The following is a 22,982-nucleotide window of genomic DNA, read 5'->3' as shown; positions in this document are numbered from 1 at the left end:
CACTGAACTGCCATCCAATCAGGTTCTAGAAGGGTTCTAGTTGATCATATCCATTTCCAGTGGTGCTGTTGGAAAACTGACCTTTGCTCCAAGGTGTTACTTAATATAAGAAATACCAGGGTTTTTAATTTACTCCTTTGTTTGTTGTGTCCTTATTTTGAAGTACCGTGTTTTCCCCGAAAAGAAAACCTAACCAGAAAATAAGCCCTAGCATGATTTTTCAGGATGGCATCCCCTGAACATAAGTCCTAATGTGTCTTTTGGAACAAAAATTAATATATAAGACCCGGTCTTATTTTTGGGGAAACACAGTAGCACATGGTAATAAAACATATAATGGAATTTTTAAACTAAAATAAGTCAGTGATAAATGAAAGGAAGAGATAAAAACTCGAGCAAACATTTTTAGCACAGTGAGAAATCACCGCAAGCAAAGACCTAAAGTGCAATGAAATTCTCCAAGGAAATTCTTAATTTCAACATATAATGATATTCTGTGTGCTTTTATTAATTAGCAGTTTTTCACTTAGAAACCCAGATTCTTAAAAATAGAAATTGAGCCCTTTGTATTGCTATTGAAGATTATGAATTTTGGTCTGGGGGTATTTTTTAAGCTGACAGATATTTCTCTGGTTGTGGAATGTAAGATTTTCAGATTATCTAAAATACGAATGGATGGTTCTGGGCTTTGGGTAACCTTTAATTAAAAATGTACATGTTTATTTACACTTGATTTTCTGTAACCAGAAATGGTTGCCAACAGCTTAATATCTGCCATTGGTAATGTATTATTTTTCATGTTGCATGGATGGTTGTGTTAATGCATTTTTCATCATGCTTTGCCCTTTCTGAAACCTCTTTGTCTTAATTACAGTCAAGAAAAAGCTTGGCTTCATTCCCAACCTACGTTGAAGGTAAGAGCTGAAAAGAAAATAGTGAGTACTGTGTCATTCATGAATCTTTTAGCATTTTGGGTGTTTGAAGAAGCACAGAGGTGGAAGATGACAGTGGAGAAGAAAGGCCAGAGTCACTTAATTCACAGTCTTAACAGTCTTAGAATCTTAGACCAGAACAATAGCTGTAAGCCTCTCAAAGAGCCTCCTCCCTGCCTTTGCTGATTCTGTCCATGACAACCTGAGGCTGGGTGGGGGACTTCCCCTCCCCCCTCGCTTAGTCATGGTCATGTTGGATCTGAAACCCAAGTCTCTCTACCTGCTGTCCTGTACACCTCTTATATCCATCAAGGACTGTTTAAGTGGGAATGAGCTCTAACTAATGGAGAAATTTTGGACTTCTTCACTTAAAAGAAGAAGAAAAAAAGACCTTCCCAATGACTCCCGTCTCTTGTTCTCTTGCTTGGAAGAGCTAGCAATAGTAGCTCTTCCAAGCAAGAGAGTCGGTGTGTTCCACTGCCTGGGAATGAATTATCAGGATTCCTTTGGGCCTGAAGCCCAGGACAAGCTCCAAGGTTTGGTTCACTTACTCAGGTTATTTTTCTTGAGTAACCTATAAATTATTTTCACCATTTTTGTGAATTTCCAGAATTCCATGCGAGCACCTCAGGGAGTTTTCAGAAGATTGGAAACTCCGTTCTTCTTATCCCGTGGTTTAGGCTCGGCATTAACACGAGGATGACGATACAGTGTGTGGGTTTGTTCACCTGCAGGGCAATACAAAGGCATCACTGAAAAGAAGAACTCAGTTCTTTGACTTAAGACCATTATAACTTTATTTTTAACTTTTTCCATAATACACTAACATCTGAGCCTAAAAAGAACTTAGGACATTAGGGCACTTTTTTTTCAGGGTATGATACAGTGACAGTGACATTTGAATATAATCAATTTCCCTGGAGGATAAAGGGCATAAGATTATATCTTGAATGTACAGTTTGTTTAGGTCCAATATTTCTGTCTCTGGGCTGCTTGATATTTACACAGTCATTTAAATGTTACTTGGATTGCTCTTAAACAAATCTGCGTATCTACACTTATTGCAGGTGAAGAGGGGCTCTTTTCAGTGAGTAGAGCTAAATCAGAGATGAATATATGATATTGGAAGTCCTGTAGAGAGGTGGTTGATTTTTATTTTTATTTGAACTTTTTTTTTATTTTCACAAAATAAATGGAACATTTTTAAAAGTTGCTATCCCAGGTGAGATCTTTTCTCAGTACCTGGTTGGCAAACATGATGTTTAAGTAACATTGTACATCATCACAGGAATTTCTAATAGAAGAATGATAGTCTTTTACTTTTTAGACAGCATAGTGTGGGTCCAAACTTGTCCATATGTTGTTTTATTAGACTAGTGCTTCCCTGCTGTACAACTAAACTATGTATTGTAAATAGCCTGAATCCTTGTCACATCTATGAAAGTTTCAGAGCAGGAAGCATGTGACTGTGAGAAGAATGTAAATTACTGGTATGTAGTGGAGGCAGGTGTGGCTCAGTGTTTGTCCAGAAGTCGTTCCCCAGAAAGATCGAGAATAAGACAAATAAGAGGTTTCCTTATTTCATTACCACACAGATGTTTTGTGAAGGCCTTTCCTAAAACATTGTTAATTTCTTTGTTTCAACCACCATCTTGGTTTTAGAAAAAAAAAAGAATAGATTTTATTTTAAATCTGTATCCTGGTAAGTAGTTTATCATGGGAAGTGAGTATTTAAGCTCAAGGTGAGCTTCATGTTTAAGGCTAAGAATTAAAACCATTTCAGATTAGCTCTCCAGGAGGAAAAAGCAGATGATTCCACTTCAAGGTATCTAATTTAAGACCCTGAAGTTTTTTAACTGTGGGTGAACATGTATATTTTAGTCTCCCCAAATACGGCGCCCAAGCCAAAGACATGTGTTTTCATGGCAGAATTAGAATGCCATTCTTAATGCGTGTGTTGTAAAGTTATGTGTTAGTCCCAGACATGTTTTAATTTCAAGGAGAGTTTACAGGTGATTGTGGTTAGAATCAGATACCTTCCTTTTAAATAGTTAAAACTAAGGTTAGATTTAAAAGGCTGATCAATGATTTAAAAGGCTGATTTTCCTTGGAATTGATCTGTGTGTGGATGCAGGCCGGGAACATTATGGTCTGTAAGTCAGCAAGGTTGGCAGGATGAAACCGTAGCTTTGGGATAACATTATCTGTCTCCCAGAATTGGAGTCAGAGGCTATTATGGGAATCCAGACATTCTGAAACAAATATCCCATTTTTTCTGAGTTATAAAATTTGTGTCCCCCATTGTGGATAAAATGGAGAGGGGGAGACATGAATGGGTGGCAAGTCAGGGAACTGCTTACCTCACCATTGGGCAGGCAAACATTTATTGGATACCCACTAGATGACAGATTCTGAAGGGACACAAGAGAGCCAAAGATGACTAGATATAGTCTTTGTCCCCAAAGAGTTCAGTCTAACATCCTTCATCATTGAATTTTATGTTTGGTATTTGCATAAATATTCACATCATTTCTCACAGTAAATGCATGGGTGAAGTAAGTCACTCTTTAAGAAAAAAACTCTTCCTTCTGTTTGAAGACGAAGGGTGAGTGAAGGCCACCACACAGAGACTAGGAGGTTGATGCAATGCTCAGGGGTCTTGGGGACTGGGCCCCCTGTGCCAATGGGGGAGAGGTATTATGCCAGGGGTTCAGCAAGCCCCCCACTCTGGGTGGCTTCACTTACCGCTGTGGCTCTGTATGTTACAGTTCCCGGACCGTGTGACCCTGAAGACTTAATCGATGGAATCATTTTTGCTGCCAATTACCTTGGCTCCACCCAGCTGCTCTCAGACAAAACTCCCTCCAAAAACGTGCGCATGATGCAGGCCCAGGAAGCTGTGAGCAGGATCAAGGTGAGAGGGCGTGTGTGCACCGTGGAGGTGGTAGGCAGGGTGGGCACCTGAGCCGTCCATACTGATCACCCCACACCTCACGTATCTAGTCCCGAATTTAGAGGAGATTGGATTGGGATGACCTTGCAGGCAATGCTTACCCGTGTTCTTGCTAATGGTTCTAAACAGCAAAAAGATTGCCGAAGTGTCCTGGAGTCTTTATGTATAAATACCAGATATCTCGGTTGTTCTTAATGGCCAGTCTTGAGAAAAAGTCCCTATGGTCATAAACTTTGACAAGTTCACATGATGAGGAATATCACTGTGCGTATTACGTCTCCAGTGTGAGAGGTGTCTGTCTTTCCATTGACAGCTGGAGATCCATGACTGAAACATTGCTTGTCACAGTGTGGTTCAGAAAAGGTCCCAGGGCTTTCAGACAGGTTGATCCTGTTCAAGCTAAACTGAACTGGCTTGCTTCAAGTAAAACGAACCGTTTGATCAGATCTAACTCGGCTGGTCTGAACAAGTCTGAGCAAGGCGAACCCAATTTAAACTAGTTGGAGCTAGTCAACCTGTTCGAATATGTTTTAAGATTTAGAAGGAGTGAGCCAGTTTGATCTAGGAAGAACCACTTTCATCTAGTTTAAATCATCTACAACTTGTTTGAACCAGCCAGAACTGGTTTGAGCCCATGGAAATGCAGTGGTCTAGAATCTCCATGAGGCCAATACCACCTAGAATTATGGACAAAACCAGGACTACAGAGATACTTAAACTGCCATCATGTCATTCAAGGGTCATTAAGTGCCACCAGCACCCAGAACCATTGGGCAGCCACACTGGAGCCATAGGGAGATTTGAAACCCAGAACCAGGTATTTTACGCAAGTTAGAATAGGTTAGGATACTTCAGAATTGGTTTTATCCAGTCACCTGGTCAAAATCAATTCTTTCCCAATAAACCATTCCTTTTTTTGTATCTTGTCACGTACACATTCCCACGTGTCATCCTGGTGTTTGTGTAGCAAGGTGGAGTGAGAAAGAAGCGCGGGTAGAAGCCAGTAATGGAGAGTTCTTAATCTCTCAATCAAGGAAAAGGTATTTTTTAAGCACTTAGGTGTTCCAGGCCGTGCAAGGTCTCGGGAAGGAGGGCAATGGCGATTTATAAAGTGAGATCCTTAACTTCCAACTCAGCAGCACGAATGAGAAATGAATGAAGCCGAGAATGTGCGAGTATCCCTGAGGAGAAGAGAAGGGTGTCAGATACTAAGTGCCGTGGGAGTACAGGGGAGCCCTCGACAGGCGAGACAGCACCTGAGAGCTTGAAGGGAAGAGTGGCAGCAATTCACAGAGGTTCTGCAGAACAGAGGTGGGCTTCCGGTGGCACTGCCCCATCTGAGCTGATTGCTATGTTATTCCCATGCCCAGGCTCTGCCATCGTGACGACTATACAAGGTCAGAATTCCATTGATGCCATAATTATGATGGTTTTTGAGCCCAGTTATTCTGCAGTTTCTGGGGTGCTGTGTGAATGTCCCCAGGTCCCCTCTAATTGCTTCCTCATTCAACTGCCCTCCATGGCTCCTGCTGCTGGGGTCTCCGAGAGTCACTCACTGCTCCTACCACCTCTCTATGCTTGGAGGAGGCACTCCTCTCCCAAGCTCAGCACTCACCCTTCCCTTATCCTTCACAGTAGAGTAAACCAATGCTGCAACTTTTGAAAATACGACTGAAGTTTTAGGAATTGGGATGTATAAACCAGAGAGGAATGTACAACCACATCACAGGTAGCCCAATGGCAAGGTTACTGACAAGGGCCTGCCAGTTTTTCCATGTGTCAGGGACCCACTCCACTACTTCATCTGGGCTACACAACTCTTGTTTGTGTCTCAGAGACCCTGCAGCCACCAGGCCCACTTCTGTGGTGTTCATCTATTCTCCCAAAATTAGCCTCTTTCAGGATGATTGACAGTGAGAAGGTCCACTTCCTTCAAGGGAAGTCCCACCCCCTATCCACGGAGATGCATCTTACTCCATGTTTCCCAAGAGGACAACTCCGTGAAAACATTTCAGCCTGCCCTTCACACCTACAGTGATGCTACTGGTAGGATGCCAGGTTCTTGTTGAGCTGCCCATCCAAGCTTGACCCAATTCCTTTTCACTGTCACCCCTTATCATAACGAGGTGATGTTAGCACTGCCAGATCTTCCTACTGTCTTCGTCTTCATTCAGGATCTCCCAGACACAGTGTTCAAAGCACGAACACAGAAACCTCTCTGAGAGAACAAGCTGTTTCTCAGGCACCATCCCGTCTTATTTCATCCAGAGCAGTGAACTTCAAAAACAAGCTCTTTGGGGTCATAGTTCTGACTCCTCATGCCCCACAGTTACCAAACATAGCGTGTTATGATTGTGTTAAACTGACAGTTGCTAAGTAGAGCCCCAGGGTGCCCGATGATGAGCAAAAGACCACAAGAGGAACTAAGATAGAGAAGTTGCTACTCACAGGTCCTGGAGAAGTCCTAGAGGGTCCACATGGGGAGGTCAAGGCAGGGTGCAGGCAGAGAGAGACGCAGGACCTGGGCACATGCCTTTAGTAGGGTCCATGGGGAGAGTGCTTTGGGGTTCCTGATCTAAGGCCAGATTGGTCAGTTCAAACCAAAGCAGAGCTGGGATTTGGTAAGCTCCATAGGGGTCTTATCTAAGGGGCGCATAGGAGGAGACTGTTGCTCACAAGGGCTGCTGGGAAGTCACATCAGGAGCTTACATGTGTTTGTGACTCTGTGGCTGTAATCCAGGACATGCACTTGCATGAGGGGCTAGTGTCAGTTTAAGGTCCCCACAGGCTGCTTGGCCATTACTGAGACCATTACTGCGGCAGCAAAATCATGGAGTAGCTTAGCTAAGTTCTCAACATAGCACGTAGTTCCCCAGGGTAATGGTACCATCAGCTTCCCCGGGGTCAGTGGGAATGCAGGGACCTGGCATGCCTCACTCACTGCTTCTCGGACAGGGAGGGACCTCCAAAGGGGTATTTGGAAATGGGTAGGGGACACTTTTGGTTGCCACAGTATCTGGGGGCATTTTACTGGCATTAGTAGGTCAGAGCCAGGGACGCTTAACACGCTGTAGTGTGCAGGATAGAGACACGCGACAAACATAAATCTCCAGAATGCCAGAGCGCCCCTCCCCCAGCACCCCTGTTAAGGAATGCTCCCAAGGCCCACTGAGGTGAATCTTCCAGAACAAAGCAACAGTCTGCCCCCAAAAGAGTACGGAAGACCCCTGAGACCAAAAACTGCGTGTTGCTTTGAGATTAGTTTTTCCTAGGTTCTGTCCATCAGGTTTCAGACATATTAAAGCTCAGGTTTCATTCTGGGCACCTTGTTTCCTGGCCTCCTGACTGGCAGAGTTGCTCTGTCTTTCCACTGTGACGTGTATGTAGTATTCGATGGCCGGGAGGGGAGAGCAGGTCCATGACCTGAACAGAAAGCACTGCTCAGGGTGACGACAGCATCTGGTACCAGATCCCCCCCAGCGCCACGTGTGCCGTGAATGGTGAGCAGGCCTCGTTTTACTGCTTTTCACTTCATTGCATTTCATAGACAGTGTCTTTTACAAACTGAAGGCAGGACCCTTCTCCGCAGCTCACTTTATTGAGACACGCGCTTTATTACAGTGGTCTGGAACTGAACCCACAGTAACTCCAAGGTACGCCTGTGTATCTTCTGATTTCCACAGTGGTATCCGAGAGGGTTGTTTTCCCTTCTTCAAAGTCCAGCTCCCTAATAGGAAACCAGAAAGTTTACTTTGAAGCTCCGTAGTGTTGGTGTCCCCAAGTTCCACTGTTCATTCAAACAGAAAATTGGATGGCTTTGTTGAACAGAATAAGCAGGAGAGAGGCTGTCTGGTTATAAATCCATGTGAGACCTGCCCAGAGCAGTATAGGCATCTGGAAGACATCGTATGTTTATTTTTACCAAAGATTACTCTCGTGTAAGGAATTCAGTGTGGAGTGGTAAGATTAAATGGTTACATTTCATGTATAAGCATCATTTTACAGTGTGCTTCTCTGCAACTGAAGCAACTGTTGTCTGTCATTAAATATTTCCTACCTGTGTTCTTTTACATTCATTTAAATGCCCATCGGAGCGCTTGCCTTTACACCCAGCGTGACACTATTTCAGATTCTTAGTGGAGACAGCTATGTTCAGACCCGTGGTTTATTCCCACACCTGTTAGAAAGTTACTGTCAACAGCATCACAGAGACTTCATCACCTGCAGAGGGAACCAGGGGGCTGAGAGCACTTCTCCAAGGGGAGCGGGCACTGTGGTGCCCCCGTGTGCCTAGGAGACCTTTCTCTAAGGGAGGAGATGCCGTGCGTTTTCCTAAAGAGAGGCTGCCCTTTCAGGAATGAGTTTTTCTAGGCCGTCTCTAGAGAGATGCAGAGCAAAATGTGGCTACAGACTTTATAGTGTCCATCCAGGAAGGAAGGGGAAAAGCTGTACGGATTCTATTTGGGAAATCCTTTTAGCAATATCCTCACCACAAACTGATGAGTGATTTCTGCCTATGTGCTCTTACCAACACAAAGGCCGAGGAATTTCCTCCTTTCCTTTCAGGTACCTTCTTCCTCCCTCACTCCCTGCGGGGGTCTCATTTTGCCCCTCTCTTCCCTCCAGCTACATTCTCTGACCCCATGGAGGCAATGCATGCGGTGAGACCTACCTCACCGTGGGTCCAGCCATGGTGTTTGTGGTCCTTTGGCTCTGAATAAATGCTGGACCTGAAGCCTTAGTTTCCATGTTAAAACAGTCTTTAATTTCTGTTCTGTTCATTAGTTATGGCATCAGTCACTCACAGAGCACCAACTGTATACTAGAATTGAATATTGATGTTGGATTTACACTTAGAGTTGTAAAAATTATGATTTTCTTCATTTAGCAAAGAATTTACAGATGTAGTTGCCAAATGAGGAGAGAATTGCAAGTTGTGGTTTGGCCACATTAGTAGGTATTTTCTACTTAATGTGAGATAAAAACGAAGGAAATTTGGCTCAGAAAAACAAACCTTTCTTAGACAGACCCCTGTGATAGGCATCTTAGGAGCTAAAAATTAACCAAGATCCAGTCCTTGACCTTGAAAACGGATAAGGGAGTCAAGAAGAGCGTTGAGGTAACAATAATACAAGGCAGGCTGAGGAATCGGAAATTAAAATGCTTTTCCATCTACCAAAATATAACAAATACGGTGTGTCTGAATGCAATAGCAGAATTAGAAGACATCTGCCATTTTTTTTAAAACCTTTTTTATCATCTTTGGACCCTTCTAATGTATCCTTTCTGCCTTTGTTGTTCACCATTATTGAGAAGAAATAATATCCTTCCAGGAAGTTCCCATATATCTAAGGAATGCATTAGAGCAGTGGTTCTCAAAGTGGGATCCCTGGGGTCCCAGCAGCAACATCTCCTGGGGACTAGTTAGAAATGCAGATTCTCAGGCCCCACCCCACTCAAACTCCTGGGGGTAGGAACCAGGAATCTGTGCTTTCATAAGCCCTTCAGGAGAGTCTGATGTACCTACAATTTGGGACCCACTGCCGTAGAGAAGGGTGGACCATCCAGCGTTGTGTAGCATCTGTTCTCCAACTTGGCTCTGTGGCTTTCCAGTCAAGCCAAGCACTTCTCACTGACAGGGTTCTGCTGGCAAATAAGTGGAAGAAACACTGCAAAACGTATCTCCTTTCTGAATAATTGCCATGTATGTTTTCCTATGAAAGATGCTGGGAAGTCCTGTACTAAGGAGATTTCATTCACTTTAACTAGAAGCTCCCCAAGTTATTTGAACGGAGAATGCATTATCCCTGTGTGATGCTTGTTACAGTCTGGTTGCTAGGACTCTCTGGAACACGTTCTAGGAGAAACTTCTGGAGAGAGTTTTGCCCTTCATACCGTCAGTATCTAAAGTACCCTAGGTAGAGAGAGAGAGAGAGAGAGAGAGAATCATGCCTGAACCCTGTCTAAAGAAGCAAACTTGGAGCCAGTGCAGCTAGCTCATTTGTCTTCCTCTCTGTCCAGTATATCTCCATGCTTCAACTGGAAGATGGGGTGACCTGCTGAACCCTACCTGAGCTGTATTAACTACTTCATATCCATGCAGAGTGTGGTGTGTATGTCTCCATTTCGTCTACATTTGTGAAGCTCATGTAATTAGCTCACAAATGATGATTTGACATTTTTTGGTACATACATTTTTGTAAGGATCACTCATTATCAAATATTCTTATATCTGTCTTTACTAGTATAGCACAAAAGATCATATTTTTCCATTCTTTAATGGAAAGATTTTTCTGTTAAGTGTCAAAAATTAGAACTGAATTGTAGAATTAACAATTCTCCCAGTCGCTTTGTCTCAACCATGTGATTTCTCATCTTACTTGACGGAGTCTGTGGCTGATAGAAAGGACGGTGACACTTATAGCAGGCCTTTCACACACATTACCTCGTTTGTACCTCAAAATAGAGGGGGTGGGGTATCCTGGGAGGTAGGTATTAATCACCCCATTTTTCAGGCAAACAGAGAAGTTTAGACATAAAACACTTGCCCAGATCGCACAGCTAGCAGCTTGCAGTATAGAGTGAGACTTCCAGGTTTGACTCTGTTTCTGTCATTTAACCACTGTGTGACCTTGGGCAAGTTCATTAGCCTCTCTGTGCCTCAGTTTCCTCTTCTGGAAGATGAGGATAATGTAGTGCCTACCTCACTGGGCTGTAAGCTTTTACACTGATAGACGTGAAACAATTAGAAGGATGCTGTCAGCTGGGGAAGGAAAATTTAGAATCGTCAGGAGGGTCCCAAGCATGAATAACCTCAGTTAACACTTGATACGCATTGTGGATCAAGCGACAGGATGGCCGGTGCCACAGTTTATGACCTTGCACATAGCCCACTGGATGATAAGCCGTAATCAATCCCATGAAACACGAGGATTTAAATGGATGTTGTCATTTCTTGCTTTAAGATGCATGCTGGCCTTGTGGTTCTCTAGATCTCTCTCTGCTACTCCAGGTTCTCATTCTGGCTGCGACCCCATCAGCATTTCTAATGTGGTGTCTAAATTTTTAATTACAATTTGTTCCAGGGCACTTGAGTATCATGAGGGATTTATTTCTCTAAGTGAATAAAATACCTTGAACTTCATCAATGTTGTTTCAGAAAGCCTTTCATGAAACTCCGTCTGCCTTTTTGGATTGTCTCCTTTATCACCCATTCCAGTAAAAAAAAAAATGAATTTGGGCATCCCACTGGTGGCAGATTTTCCTTTGAAAGGGGCCTTTCAGATCACTGTTCCCTAGAGTGAAGAATTTTGACAAATAGCTGTTTGTTTTGGTATCAAAAACAATGGAAATTCTTATGTTACTGCCATATCATTTCATGTCATATCATTTCAGGAGGGGTGGTAGAAAACAGACAAATGTTAGGATCTCACAGCAGTCATCTGTCGTAGGATTATAACTGGCGCAGGTCAGAATTCCCTTGGCAGGAGTCTCTGATTCCACACAGGAAATCTGTGGTGTGACGTATCATCAGCATAGGGCCACTCCTCAGGTGCAGAGACATTTCCACTGTCATGCACGGCATCAGGATAACACTTGCAGTTGCTGCCTTTGGACTTTTCCAGAGCACGCTGTTCACGGTGACCACCGGGAAGAGTTATAGGGTGGCGTGTGGGAGTTGGGCCGCGCTAGTTTCCAGGGTGGACCCCCGATGAGCTGTTGGGTGTTTGGATGGTTGACTCATCTAGTTTCTCCACAATGAATAGTATAGACAACACATTTTAGTCATTAATGAAACAGAGATGTGCTGCTGAGGGCAAAAGAGGTTTTCTACCAGGTGAGTACCAAGGAATGCACCTTCCTCCACCCCACCCCCATCACCACAGCAGTGTTCTGGTTTGCCCATTGACTCGCCATTATTCGTACGAGATCTGTGTGTATACAGCAAGCCTTACTAAAAGCCAAGACATTGGATCTTGGTGCAGGTGAATTATAATCACATAAGAGCAAACACAAATATAGTGCTTATAATGTACCAGGCACTATTGTCAGAGCTTTGCATATAGTCAGTTTTATCCTCAGAACAGCTCTATTGAGGTAGATGCTATTTTTATCTTCATTTGACAGATGAGTAAATGGAGGCACAGAGATGTTAAGTGGCTTGCTCCAAGTCATACAACCAGTTAGGTAGCAGAGCCAAGACTCAGTTTTAAACAATTCAGCCCCAGACTCTCGCTTTTATCAACTATGTCTTATGAGAAAAGGGTACATTATACCCATTTCTAGTTAGGTCCAGGCTACATTAATATTATACAAATTTAAAGCAAGAAGGACTAAAGAGGGACAACACTAAAAGATCAATTTCATAGGACAACATAAACGTCTTAAATATGTATGCACCTTATAGTTATAAAATGGGTGAAGCAAAGGTTGACAGAAGTAGACATGGACAAATCCACAGTAACAGCTGGAGATTGTAACACACGTCTCCCAATAAATATTAGAACAAGCAGACAAAAAAAAAAAAAATCAGGTACAGAAGATTTGAACAATACTCTCAACCAACATAATTGACTTAATTGACATTCATAGAACATCATCCCCAGCAACTGCAGAAAGCATCTTGTAAGTCTACATAACACTTTCACCGAAGCCCGTCATCTTCTGGGCCATATGGCTAAAACTCAGCAAGTTTCAAAGGATTGAAATCAGAGTATATTCTCTTGACCCAGTGAAATTAATTCAGAAATAAATAACAAGAAGATAACTAGAAAATCTCCAAATATATTAAAATTAAGAATACAGTTTTAATTCATCCAAAGTCCAAAGGAGAAATCAGTATAAATTAGCAAATGCTTTGAATGAAATGATAATTAAATTGCAACATATCAAAATGTGTGGGCTACAGCTACTGCAGTGCTTGGAAGGAGATGCATAGTTTTAAATAAATATATCAGAAAAGAAAAACATTTGAAAATCCATCATTTAAGTTTTCATCTTAAGAAGCTAGGAAAAAAAGCAGCAAATTCAGCCCAGAAAAAGTAGAACAAAATAAAGATATAGACTAAAATCAATGAAGTAGAAGACAGGCATGCAATAAAGTCAACAGAACCAAAAGTTGGTTCTTTGAAAACATTGATTGCAGTTACGTATAAGAAGTGACTCAATCCATTTCTTTTCCTCCTACTGCCCCTGACACCTGCTAAATTCTGAGTTAGGAAATCCATTGTTTGTAGAGTGGGATTTTTTTTTTTTCAGTCCACCTCCCACAGAAATGCTTTTACCACTATCGGTATTAGTTTGTCAATTCCTTCTTTGACTTTGAGTCTCTGCAAATTCTTTTCTAACTGTTCTCCTGTCTCTGTTTGTTCCATGCTAAGCAGATGGCCCAGAAATTAGCCAAAAGCAGGAAGAAGGTGCAGTACAAATAATTCATCAGCTTGGTGTTCTGCCTGTTCTTTTCATTTATTTATGTTTTACCTTATTATTATTTCGTGTTTTTGTTTTCTGCATCCAGCAAGTTTTTTGTTCAGATTTCTTTTTGAACCGCCCCATAAGCCACCGTTTCTTAAAACTCAGTTGCCTAAAGTGGCTGTTTTCTGTTGCTCATGAGTCATTTCACTTCAGAGGAACGGCAGGGAGCAGATTGGAGATGCTAAATGAATCGTACAGTAGTGTGAAAGTGTCCACCATTCAGGAGCATTATTGTGGCAGGGACTTGGGTCTGTTCAATTATAGTCATGTTTGATTTGCAGATTTGTCAGATTGCTGGATGCAAAAAAGAAAACTCGCTAATAACCACACACGTGCGGAGTTAAGCCCTAAATGAACTAGATGGATGCGCTTTTTTGGTTGTGGAGCTTCTAGGTGCTTATGAGCTACCCATGGGATGTTGAGGCATTGGGGCTGTTTCTTAATGGGGTGGTTTCAGGGTAGTGCTTCTGTGTTGCTGTGTGGGTGTGTGAACATGAAGACCTCTTACCAGAACTGCATCCAAATGACTTTGTTTGCACCTGCTATAAGCATTGTTCCCCATCCCCTGAGCAGGGGCAGATTCTGACTTTGCCAGGGTCCTGGGGTATCAGTCAGTGCCCTTGTTTCTTCAATCTTCTGGGCTCTGAAACCTTTGCAGAAAGGGCCATTCACGATCCTTGGTCGTAGAACCAAATCGACGGCAGTGAGTGACTGCTTCTAGAGGGGAAGAAGCAAAGGGGATCCTGCATTTCTCCTGTAAAGTGGAGACGCTCCCTCTTGTCCATGTGTCCGTCCTCTGTGTGGTGACTTCAGCTTTGACGATCTAATTCTGGAGTCTGCGTTGCTGTTCTGGTGACTGAGTCTCAGTGCCTCTGTGTGTGAGCTCGCCTTGCTCCCATGCACCCGCGTCCGAGGAATGTGCTAAGCTTTCCTCGGTGCATTTTTCTTCTCAGGCTCCTGAAGGCGAATCTCAGCCAATGACCGAAGTGGATCTCTTCATTTCTACGCAGAGAATCAAAGTGTTGAATGCTGACACACAGGTAGTAATGAGCTGGCTCCCACCATTCCCCGGGGTGAAGCTTAGCAGCATGGCAACTCAGAGACTGTGCCCGTGTCTGCAGAGCACCTGCCCCCAGATGCTGACTTCTATACAAGCTAGAAGGTGGTGTCTGCAGTGCTTGCTGGCGGAGGGGGACAGGGGCAGGGTGGACCTTGAGACTGTTTTCTTAAAGGTCAAAGGAAAAAATAAACCATGGATATTATTTGCTAATCAGTCTCATAAGTTTTTATCAGAAAATTCACAAACTTGAACAGATAGCCTTTCAAGAAATTTTGTTTAAAATCACACACACACCCCAAATGCAGCCATCCTGTGTAGATTTTTTATCTTTTTTTTTTTTTTAACTTCCCCACCAGAGATTCTGCTGGTTGTAAAATGATTGAAATGTCTTTTCAGCTGCCACAGACCACTTCCTGGGTTATTATTAGCCAAGGGAATTGCCCCCAGGCCTGGGTGGATGCGGATAAATCTGCCAGCAGGGTCTTGGCAGGGAGCCCTGGAGCAGATATTTATTGAGCACCTCCTATGTGTCAGGCACTGTTCTACATGTGGACCACACTTGACTGGGCTGTGGGGTGGCCAACTCTCTTAGGGGTCATGAGGTGCTGCACTGGACTTACTGTCCTCTCCCTTCCACCCTCCAGGAGACAATGATGGACCACCCTCTGAGGACCATTTCCTACATCGCAGACATTGGGAACATTGTTGTGTTGATGGCCCGCAGGCGGATGCCTCGCTCGAACTCCCAGGAGAACGTGGAAGCCTCCCACCCATCCCAGGATGGAAAAAGGCAGTACAAGATGATCTGCCACGTCTTCGAGTCTGAGGACGTAAGGGTGGCTTTCCATGATCTCCCTCCCGTGACCTGAGCTGTCTCTGGGTGCCCAGATTCTAGTTCTCAGAACCTGAATCATCCGTGAAACAGATATTTATTGAGCACCTACTATGTGTCAGGCACTGTTCTAGTGCTAGGGATACAAGGCTGAGTAAAACAGACAAAGCATTCTTCATGAGGGTTGTAGGAAGACAGGAGATAAATGGATAGATAGATTTAATATAAAATTAGGTAACGGGAAGTTGGATAAAGAAAAAATAAAAGTAGGTCAGGGGATAGAGGGACGGGGCTGTTTCAGGGAGAGTAATTGACAAAGTCCTCTCTGAGGAGGCGAGATTTAAGCAGAGACCTGAATGAAGTCAGAGGAGAGAGAGCAAGTGCAAAAGCCCTGAGGCAGGGGCCTCCTGCTATAGCTGAGGAAAGGCAAGGAGACCCAACTGCCGGAGAGCTTAAAGTGAGAGAAGAACGGGAAGAGTTCAGTCAGACCCTGGGGGCCCGTGTAGGTCTTACCTGGGCCCTGGGGCATTTGGGAGGACAGTTCTCGGTTGTGCAGGACTGCCTTGGGGGCTACAGGAAAGTCAGAATCTCTGTCCCTATCCACCCACCCACCTATAGTCCTTATGAAAACCAGCTGCTCCCCTTGTCATAAAGCCAGTAATTCTTACCCCTCCCCCCATCTCTCCAGGTGATGAAGTCAACAGAGAAAACTAGTTTATAACAGAGAGGGGCGCCATTCTTCCATTCAGCCTTCTTCCCCCAGTTGTGCTTAGAACTGCTGGCGAGGCCTCCAGCTTCAAGCTGCGTTAGCAGCTGAGCACCTCCTTGAGCGTGGCAGGCTTTGGAAGCTGCCCTCCAGGCCGGGGCCGCAGCCCCAGCAGGGTTTCGAACTGCAGAGCCCCGAGAAGGCCATGTCAGTGCCGCTGACGGTGCTCAGTTTCCCTCCTGTGCAGTGGAATAAGCTCTGTTTCTCATACCAAGCAGGGAGCTCTTACTACTTAAGCTGCCTGTGGTCACCTTGGCTCCTTAAAAGAGGTCATTTTTCTCCAGGAGAGTGTTCATCTTTCTAGCTGCAGTATATTTCCTTCTTCCAAAGAGTTAGGAGTCAGAGGCAAGCAGCTTTTCTCCAGGGAACCAGACCTGTCACAGCTGCAGCCTTGGAGAGGAGGTGATGCTTCCACTTCCTGCAACAGCCTGTGCTGGTCTGGTTCTCTAGAAAGCTGCCCTGGGACAAGGTCGCTGAGAAGGCAGAGAGCTTGCAGTGCCTCTCTCCACCATTCTCCCTGCTATGCCTTTCAAACTGAGGCCAAACTTGCAAACTGAGAGAACATGAGTTTTAGAAGGTTCTTGGAAAGTTTCAGAAGAGTTAAATTTAGAATCTTAAGCCTCATGTGTCCTGCAGGCCCATGAAAAGGTGGGATTAGCTCTGCTCAGCAGGCCTGAGGCTCCGGGCACACATATATGTACGGCTGAGGATGCTCTGCTACATTCTTCTGGCTTGAAGCTCCAAGAAGGGGTTTCTGTGCCTTGCGCTTCCTGTTGAGGAAGATGATGAAAGGAAAGAATGGGGAGCAAGATTAGGACCTGGGAATCGCACCCCTTGGCTTCCTAAGCAGAGGACAAAAGAAGGTCATTGGCTCCAGACCAGGGAGAGCTGGCTATGAAGCCTGCCTGCTCGGGCCAGCTGTGTGGCCGCTCGGCTTCTGTAAGGTGATAGCCCCCTGCCCCCGTTATCGGGCTGCTGTGTGACTGTGCTACTGTGTAAACACCACAGCCTGTGCGTCCGCCACATCAGCCGTCCATGCATGATGGTCAGCAAGGTCCCAGGCATATGTGTTTCAGTTATCTGTCCACTTGTACCTCTGATGGCTGAAGCAGTGACTCACTTCCAGTTCTGCAGCAGGATGCAAGGTGGTGGTCCTTGATGTGACTTGTGGCACGTGAAGTCACCAGATTCTCAGAGTGAGAAAAATGTTTCTTTTCCCACGGCCAGCCACACAGAAAATCCTACTGTCACTATTAATTGGCTGCTTTTAGCAAAAACTAGGGAAGGTAGGAAAAGAGGTTAGAATTGTGTGTTTCTAAAACATCACTCTAGAGATTTGGTTTGGTTTGGTTATTTTTCTACCCATCTGAATTTCACAGAGAGGCAGTCCGGTGTGGTGGGCAAGGCGGGTGGGCCCTGGAATCAGTCTACCAGGATTCAGCCCCCCACCTCACCCCTTTCCCAGGAAATGGACAGTTAAACCTCTCAACCCCTGCTTCCCGATCTGTTCAATGGGGACTATAAAACAGAGCCACAATTCCGAAGTCTAAAGAGCTCTGAGAAACAAAAGGGAGCTTTGTAGCCAACTTGCTGATAAACCTGCCCTGAACTGCCATGAGGCTATTTATAGGATTTGTCCAGCTTACCAGGAATCTTACACATTTTGCTGCAGGAATATTACTGTGTTTAGTGATAGGACACTTCCCCAGGCCCTAAAAGGGTTATTATACAATGTATGATATAGGCATCCTGTCCCCTTTCTAAAATCCCAAATTTTCTGTATTGTGAAACACACTCAAGAGCTCATGCTTTCATCAGTCATAGGTTTAATGTGACGATTTTTGTGAGAGTCCTTGTAAAGCATTGAATGCAGTGTGGCTACATATGAAGTGCTCAGTGGCTACCCTGAGTCATAATGTTGATGAATTAATACAGGGAACGGTTATCAAAGCCCAGTGCAGCAGAAAGAACAGTGGAAGCAGAGTTCCCGTTCTGTGAGCTGTGTGACCTTGAGCAGGTTCCCTTGAGTTTCTGGGCCTCAGTCTCCTCACCTAGAAAACGTAACATTGGACTAGATCAGAGTTCTCAACAAATATTTTATAAATGCCCCGTTATCATCCCTAAAGGAAATTCATAGATAATATAACCTCCCCTTTTGAAAACATTTCTACAAACTAACCTAAGCATTGTCATAAATGTAGCACAAGGAGGAACCAAGGGAAGCGAGCTACAGTAACATTGTACTTACCACAGCATGTAAATGCTGAGGCCCAAGCATTCCATAAGGAATAATGGAGTCATCAGGTGCTTAAACCTACTTGATTAATAAGTTGGGATATGAAAACACAGCATTCAGCTGAATATTGTAAACACATTCTAGTTGACATTTGGAATTAAGGGCTAATTAAGACATTAGCTAGGTGAGTAGGTAGGCAAACACATGCGCACACACAGAATTACCCCACAGGACAGCAGATGTGCAGGCTGATCGTGGTGTAATTTACCCAGATACCATGAACAATTTTAAAGCTGCTGATTTTGCCAAGTCATGAAGCTTGCTCCTGGTAAAGTGCTGGGTAATGCGAAGTATGACATTCTCTCAGTTAACACAATAATTTTGTTCTTGGAACATTTGATGGGTGCCATTAAAGACTGTGTTTTTACATAAGTTTGAGTTGAGTTCTGGACTCAGATAATTAGACCCAGGGTTTACATGTACATGACTGTCCAGTGGGATATTTGAAAATTGTGTCAAATGTAGAATGACTCATCCCTGTGTAGGACCGTCCTTTTGCATGGCTGTAAGTCCAGCGTCTCTGAGTCCTGTCCACTGATTGCTGATAGCTCCTTCATCGCTGTTGTCATAATCAAAACTGTCCCCGCTAATTTTGAAATGGCCTCTGGCAGGCATTAGTGCCCCGTGTAGACCCATGGCCTGGCTGATGCCGACCGCTCGACAGTCCATCAGTAGGGCTGCCCTACTGACCTCCATCTTCCCTCTCTGGCTGCTGTCTAGGCCCAGCTGATCGCACAGTCCATAGGGCAGGCATTTAGCGTGGCATACCAGGAATTCCTCAGGGCCAACGGCATTAACCCCGAGGATCTCAGCCAGAAGGAGTACAGCGACCTGCTCAACACCCAGGACATGTACAACGACGACCTCATCCACTTCTCCAAGTCGGAAAACTGCAAAGATGTAAGTGCTTTCCTGAAGCTGTTCTCCACGCGGGGACAGCTGGGGAGGAGGCCAGGGAGTGCGGGGCGGGGATGGGGGCGTGAAGAGTGTGGCGTGGGCATGACATTGCTCAGGGCTCGGGCCATCTCTGGCTCCCCTGGCATGAGGCTCTGTGATTAAAGACTGCAGTGGAGGGCGATCTCCAATGAGGAGGCGTGTCCTCTGCCCCCGACAATCCTGAACTAAGTTTGGGGTGAGTTCCACTGGTGGGCAGAACCTGCACTCCGCCCGTACCAAGCCCACAGTTTAGGAAAGGGCACAGAAAGAGTGAAATGATGGTGCTGTTAGCAGCACTAGTAAAAGACTGCACTTGGCAAAATGGAACAAATCAGACAATAAATACTTCATTCCTGCAGGGTAGCTCCATTGTTTCAGACCCAGCTCTGTAGGAGTGTCTGGAAGAAAATGGGGCCATCCGAGCTGGCCTGGAAGCTGGGGTGTTCTTTGGAAAGTGTAGGGGCATGCAGAGGGCTCAGCCAAAGTAACAGAAGCATGAAGGTCAGGAATGGTCTGGGGAGCCATAAATGTGGCAGTGTGGCTGGAGACAGGGGTGCACATGGAAGGGACAGGAAGACGCTAGCACGGAGTTCGGGTCAGAACTGAAAGGCTTAAAAGTCCAGCTGAGCAGCCTGGACTTTATCCAATCGATAAGAAGTACCCTTATGAGAAAGGGATCTGTTAATCCACTGTATGTTAGGTGTCTGGGTTCCTTAGAAGCAGAGCCCAAGACAGGGATTCTCATTCAAGGGACTCTGAGGGAGAATGCGCTCAGAAAAAAGAGTGTGGGTGGCAGGGTAGTGGGAATTCTCAGGAGGAATGTGGCCTCACTGGAGATGAGCCTCATCCTGATCCACAGAGAAGCTCTGAGTGACAAGTCACAGGACAGACTTACCCCACATTGGGCCAAGGAGCTGGCAGGCTTTTGTACCCTGTGCCAGTCAATTATTGACACCAAGGTTGGGTGGGGGTTTATCAGTGTGCTCGGGGTGTCATAACAAAAATACCACAGACTGGATAGCTTCAGTGACAGAAATTCATTGTCTCCCAGTTCTGGAGGCTGGAAGTCTGAGATCAAGGTGTCAGCAGGGTGGGTTCCTTCTGAGGTCTGTGAGGGAAACATCTGTTTCAGGCCTCCCTCCTTGGCTTGTAGATGACTGTCTTTTTCTTGTATCTTCATGTTGTCTTCCCTCTATGGATGTCTCTGTTCAAATTCCCCCTTCTTTAAGGACATGGGTCATATTGGATTAGAGCCCACCCTAATGACCTCATTTTAACTTGATTAGCTCTGTAAAGACCCTGTATCCAAATAAGGTTATATGCTGAGGCACTGGGCATTAGGACACAGGGCAACATGAATTTGAGGGAGGACACAGTTCAACCCCTAACTGGGAGGGGGGCTGTCTCTCATTAGGCTAAAGGAAGTTCTCCAGGGTAGTGGCCAGCTGTGAGCTTCGGCAGCCAGAGGAAGGGGACACCAGGCAATGACAGGTCCAACCCCCACAGCCACCACTGCAGTGTGTGTTAGAGCATATGTGTATCTGTGAATAGGAATAAGTCAACGCACACACATTCTTTGTTGGCTGCTTCCCGGAAGTGTCCTACCCCTTTGTGGTGTCTCTGCAAACCTTACCAGATGGCAGGTATCCAAAACTAACTCCTGTCTCCTCTGCCCTGCCAGGGAAGACCACACGAAATGACACATGTCCCGAGCACGGTCTTCCTGTTTGCACTGCCAGCCTTTTGGTTGTGATAACTTGAACATCTTTTTTTTCTTTTTCTCTTTTTCCTAAGCTTTCTCCTTGCAGAGAAGTGTTTCTGTAATGGGTATTTATTCATTTTTAACTAACTCTTAAATGTTGGCGAGAACCTGCAAAGCACTGTGGACTAGGGGAACCAGTGCACAGACTCCAAAAGCTATTTCTGGAAACCGTAACTCTCCACCAAAGCGCCCACCTGCACAGTCTCTTCTCCTACCCCCACCCCCAGGGGACAATAGAAGAAAACACAAACCACGGTGCCCTTTGTGGTTATGTTGCCAAGTCAAGACTGCTTATAGGGAACAAGAATTACAAAAAAAAAGTAGGGGCCTGTGTTAAATCGCGTCTTACACACTCCGATACCACGGAATACCGAGATGACAGGACTCTTGGGTTGGAGTCTTCAGGGAACTGTGTTTTTAGTCAAGACAAGAAAAGCGGAAATGCTCTGGTTTCTGTAGCTGCCCTGGATGGTTGCTGATTCAGGCTTTGTACGCGTTTCTCTCCTTTCAGGTCTTCATAGAGAAGCAGAAGGGAGAAATCCTAGGTGTGGTGATCGTGGAGTCCGGCTGGGGATCCATCTTGCCAACCGTGATCATAGCCAACATGATGCATGGTGGGCCTGCTGAGAAATCAGGGAAGCTGAATATCGGGGACCAGATCATGTCCATCAATGGCACCAGCCTGGTGGGCCTGCCTCTGTCCACCTGCCAGAGCATTATTAAGGTACCTGGGAGTGGGGGGGAAATAACTTCCGTTGTAGCCCCGAAAGGACAGGAAGTGTGACTGTAGTCCAGCCACTATGAACTTATTCTAACAGCATGCCCGTCCCAGGCATTACTAATCGATCACAGCACTCTCCCACTAAGCCCGAGTCGGCCTCAGCAGAATTTTTCTCAGCTCGGTAATCTGGACAGTCACCTGGGGCAGTGGTTCTTAAATCCCACCCCAATGTCCGGAGACAGTTCAGCTTGTCACAAGGGAGGTAGAGGTGCTGCCAGCATCCAGTGGGTAGAGGCCAGGGATTCTGCCAAACAGCCTCCCGTGCACAGCCCCGCCCCACAGCAAAGGGCCACCCAGCCCAAATGGCAGCCATGAGAAAGCATGCCTTAGGGAGATAGAGCTCAGATGTGGGGCAGAGAGATCGTGAGAGGGGGGGTCAATGAGGGAGGGTTCTTGCAGACTTGACCTGGGTCTGGAAAGGTTTGGGGCAGAGGAGCAGGCAGAGGGATACTCGGAGTGAAGGTGGGGCTGAGGCCCGACAGGAATGCAGGACCTCCTGAGGACTGGCCAGGCTGCATGCGGGTGCCCGTGACACACCTGCCAGGCCGTGCCCAGCCCTTCACCGTCAGCACCCCTTCTCATGGCAGAGCCCACAGATGAGGCATGAGAGACTCTGAATGACGAATGACGTGCCCGGGACCCCCCTCCCCACCCCTGACAGACAAGTCCAGATCCTGCAGGCCGTCCTTCCCTGCCCCTGCAGGAAGAAGGCAGATGAGGGACGCTGAGCCCAAGGAGGGCAGCACTGACTTGCCCTGCTACCACGTGGCGCCTCATGGATGGATCACACATAAAGGTGGAAGCAGCGCCCGCTCAGAGCACAGTCAGCACTGCCTGAGCAGTGTCCTAACGGAAAAAGGTTGTTGGCATGAGTTGCTGGCCTCTGATGTCTGTAAAGGGAGCCTCAGTGGAAGCAGAAAATTAAAAGGCCAGGAGGTGGTGACAGAGATGTAGCTGGTGAAGATGGCGAGTGTGAAGAAAACCAATGTGTCTGTGGCTTTCCTCAGCAGAGACGTACTCAGCCAGCGGGCAGGCCCCAGCTAGGACCAGCTGCCCTTCCTCTGTGCCCCGATGCACCGCTTTGTGGAAGGGGAAAAGGGGATTGGCCCAACCATGGTGCCTCTGGCTCCACTGATTTCAGCTAGAATTGCCAGCACCAAATGAGGACAGTTAGTGGGTTTTATTATTAG

General features: G+C 45.6%; 1 protein-coding gene across 5 annotated transcripts in view; it reads left to right on the top strand.

The window, feature by feature from the left end:
- Nucleotides 1-22,982, top strand: part of APBA1 (amyloid beta precursor protein binding family A member 1) — a 190,146-nt gene that overhangs the window by 155,174 nt on the left and 11,990 nt on the right. For 4 of the 5 annotated variants that reach the window (XM_019730532.2, XM_074330535.1, XM_019730527.2 and 1 more), the window contains exons 4-10: nt 875-914; nt 3,701-3,846; nt 13,269-13,301; nt 14,313-14,399; nt 15,064-15,249; nt 19,034-19,213; nt 21,523-21,735. In XM_019730532.2, coding sequence (XP_019586091.1) covers nt 875-914; nt 3,701-3,846; nt 13,269-13,301; nt 14,313-14,399; nt 15,064-15,249; nt 19,034-19,213; nt 21,523-21,735 — 885 coding nt within the window. The remainder of the gene's footprint in view (nt 1-874; nt 915-3,700; nt 3,847-13,268; nt 13,302-14,312; nt 14,400-15,063; nt 15,250-19,033; nt 19,214-21,522; nt 21,736-22,982) is intronic. The other variant, XM_019730551.2, reaches the window with a different exon arrangement.

The sequence above is a fragment of the Rhinolophus sinicus genome, linkage group LG04 (genome assembly GCF_036562045.2).
Source record: "Rhinolophus sinicus isolate RSC01 linkage group LG04, ASM3656204v1, whole genome shotgun sequence".
Classification (NCBI taxonomy): Eukaryota; Metazoa; Chordata; class Mammalia; order Chiroptera; family Rhinolophidae; genus Rhinolophus; species Rhinolophus sinicus.
The sequence above is the reverse complement of the archived record's forward strand: the minus strand, read 5'-3'. Positions and strand labels throughout refer to the sequence as shown.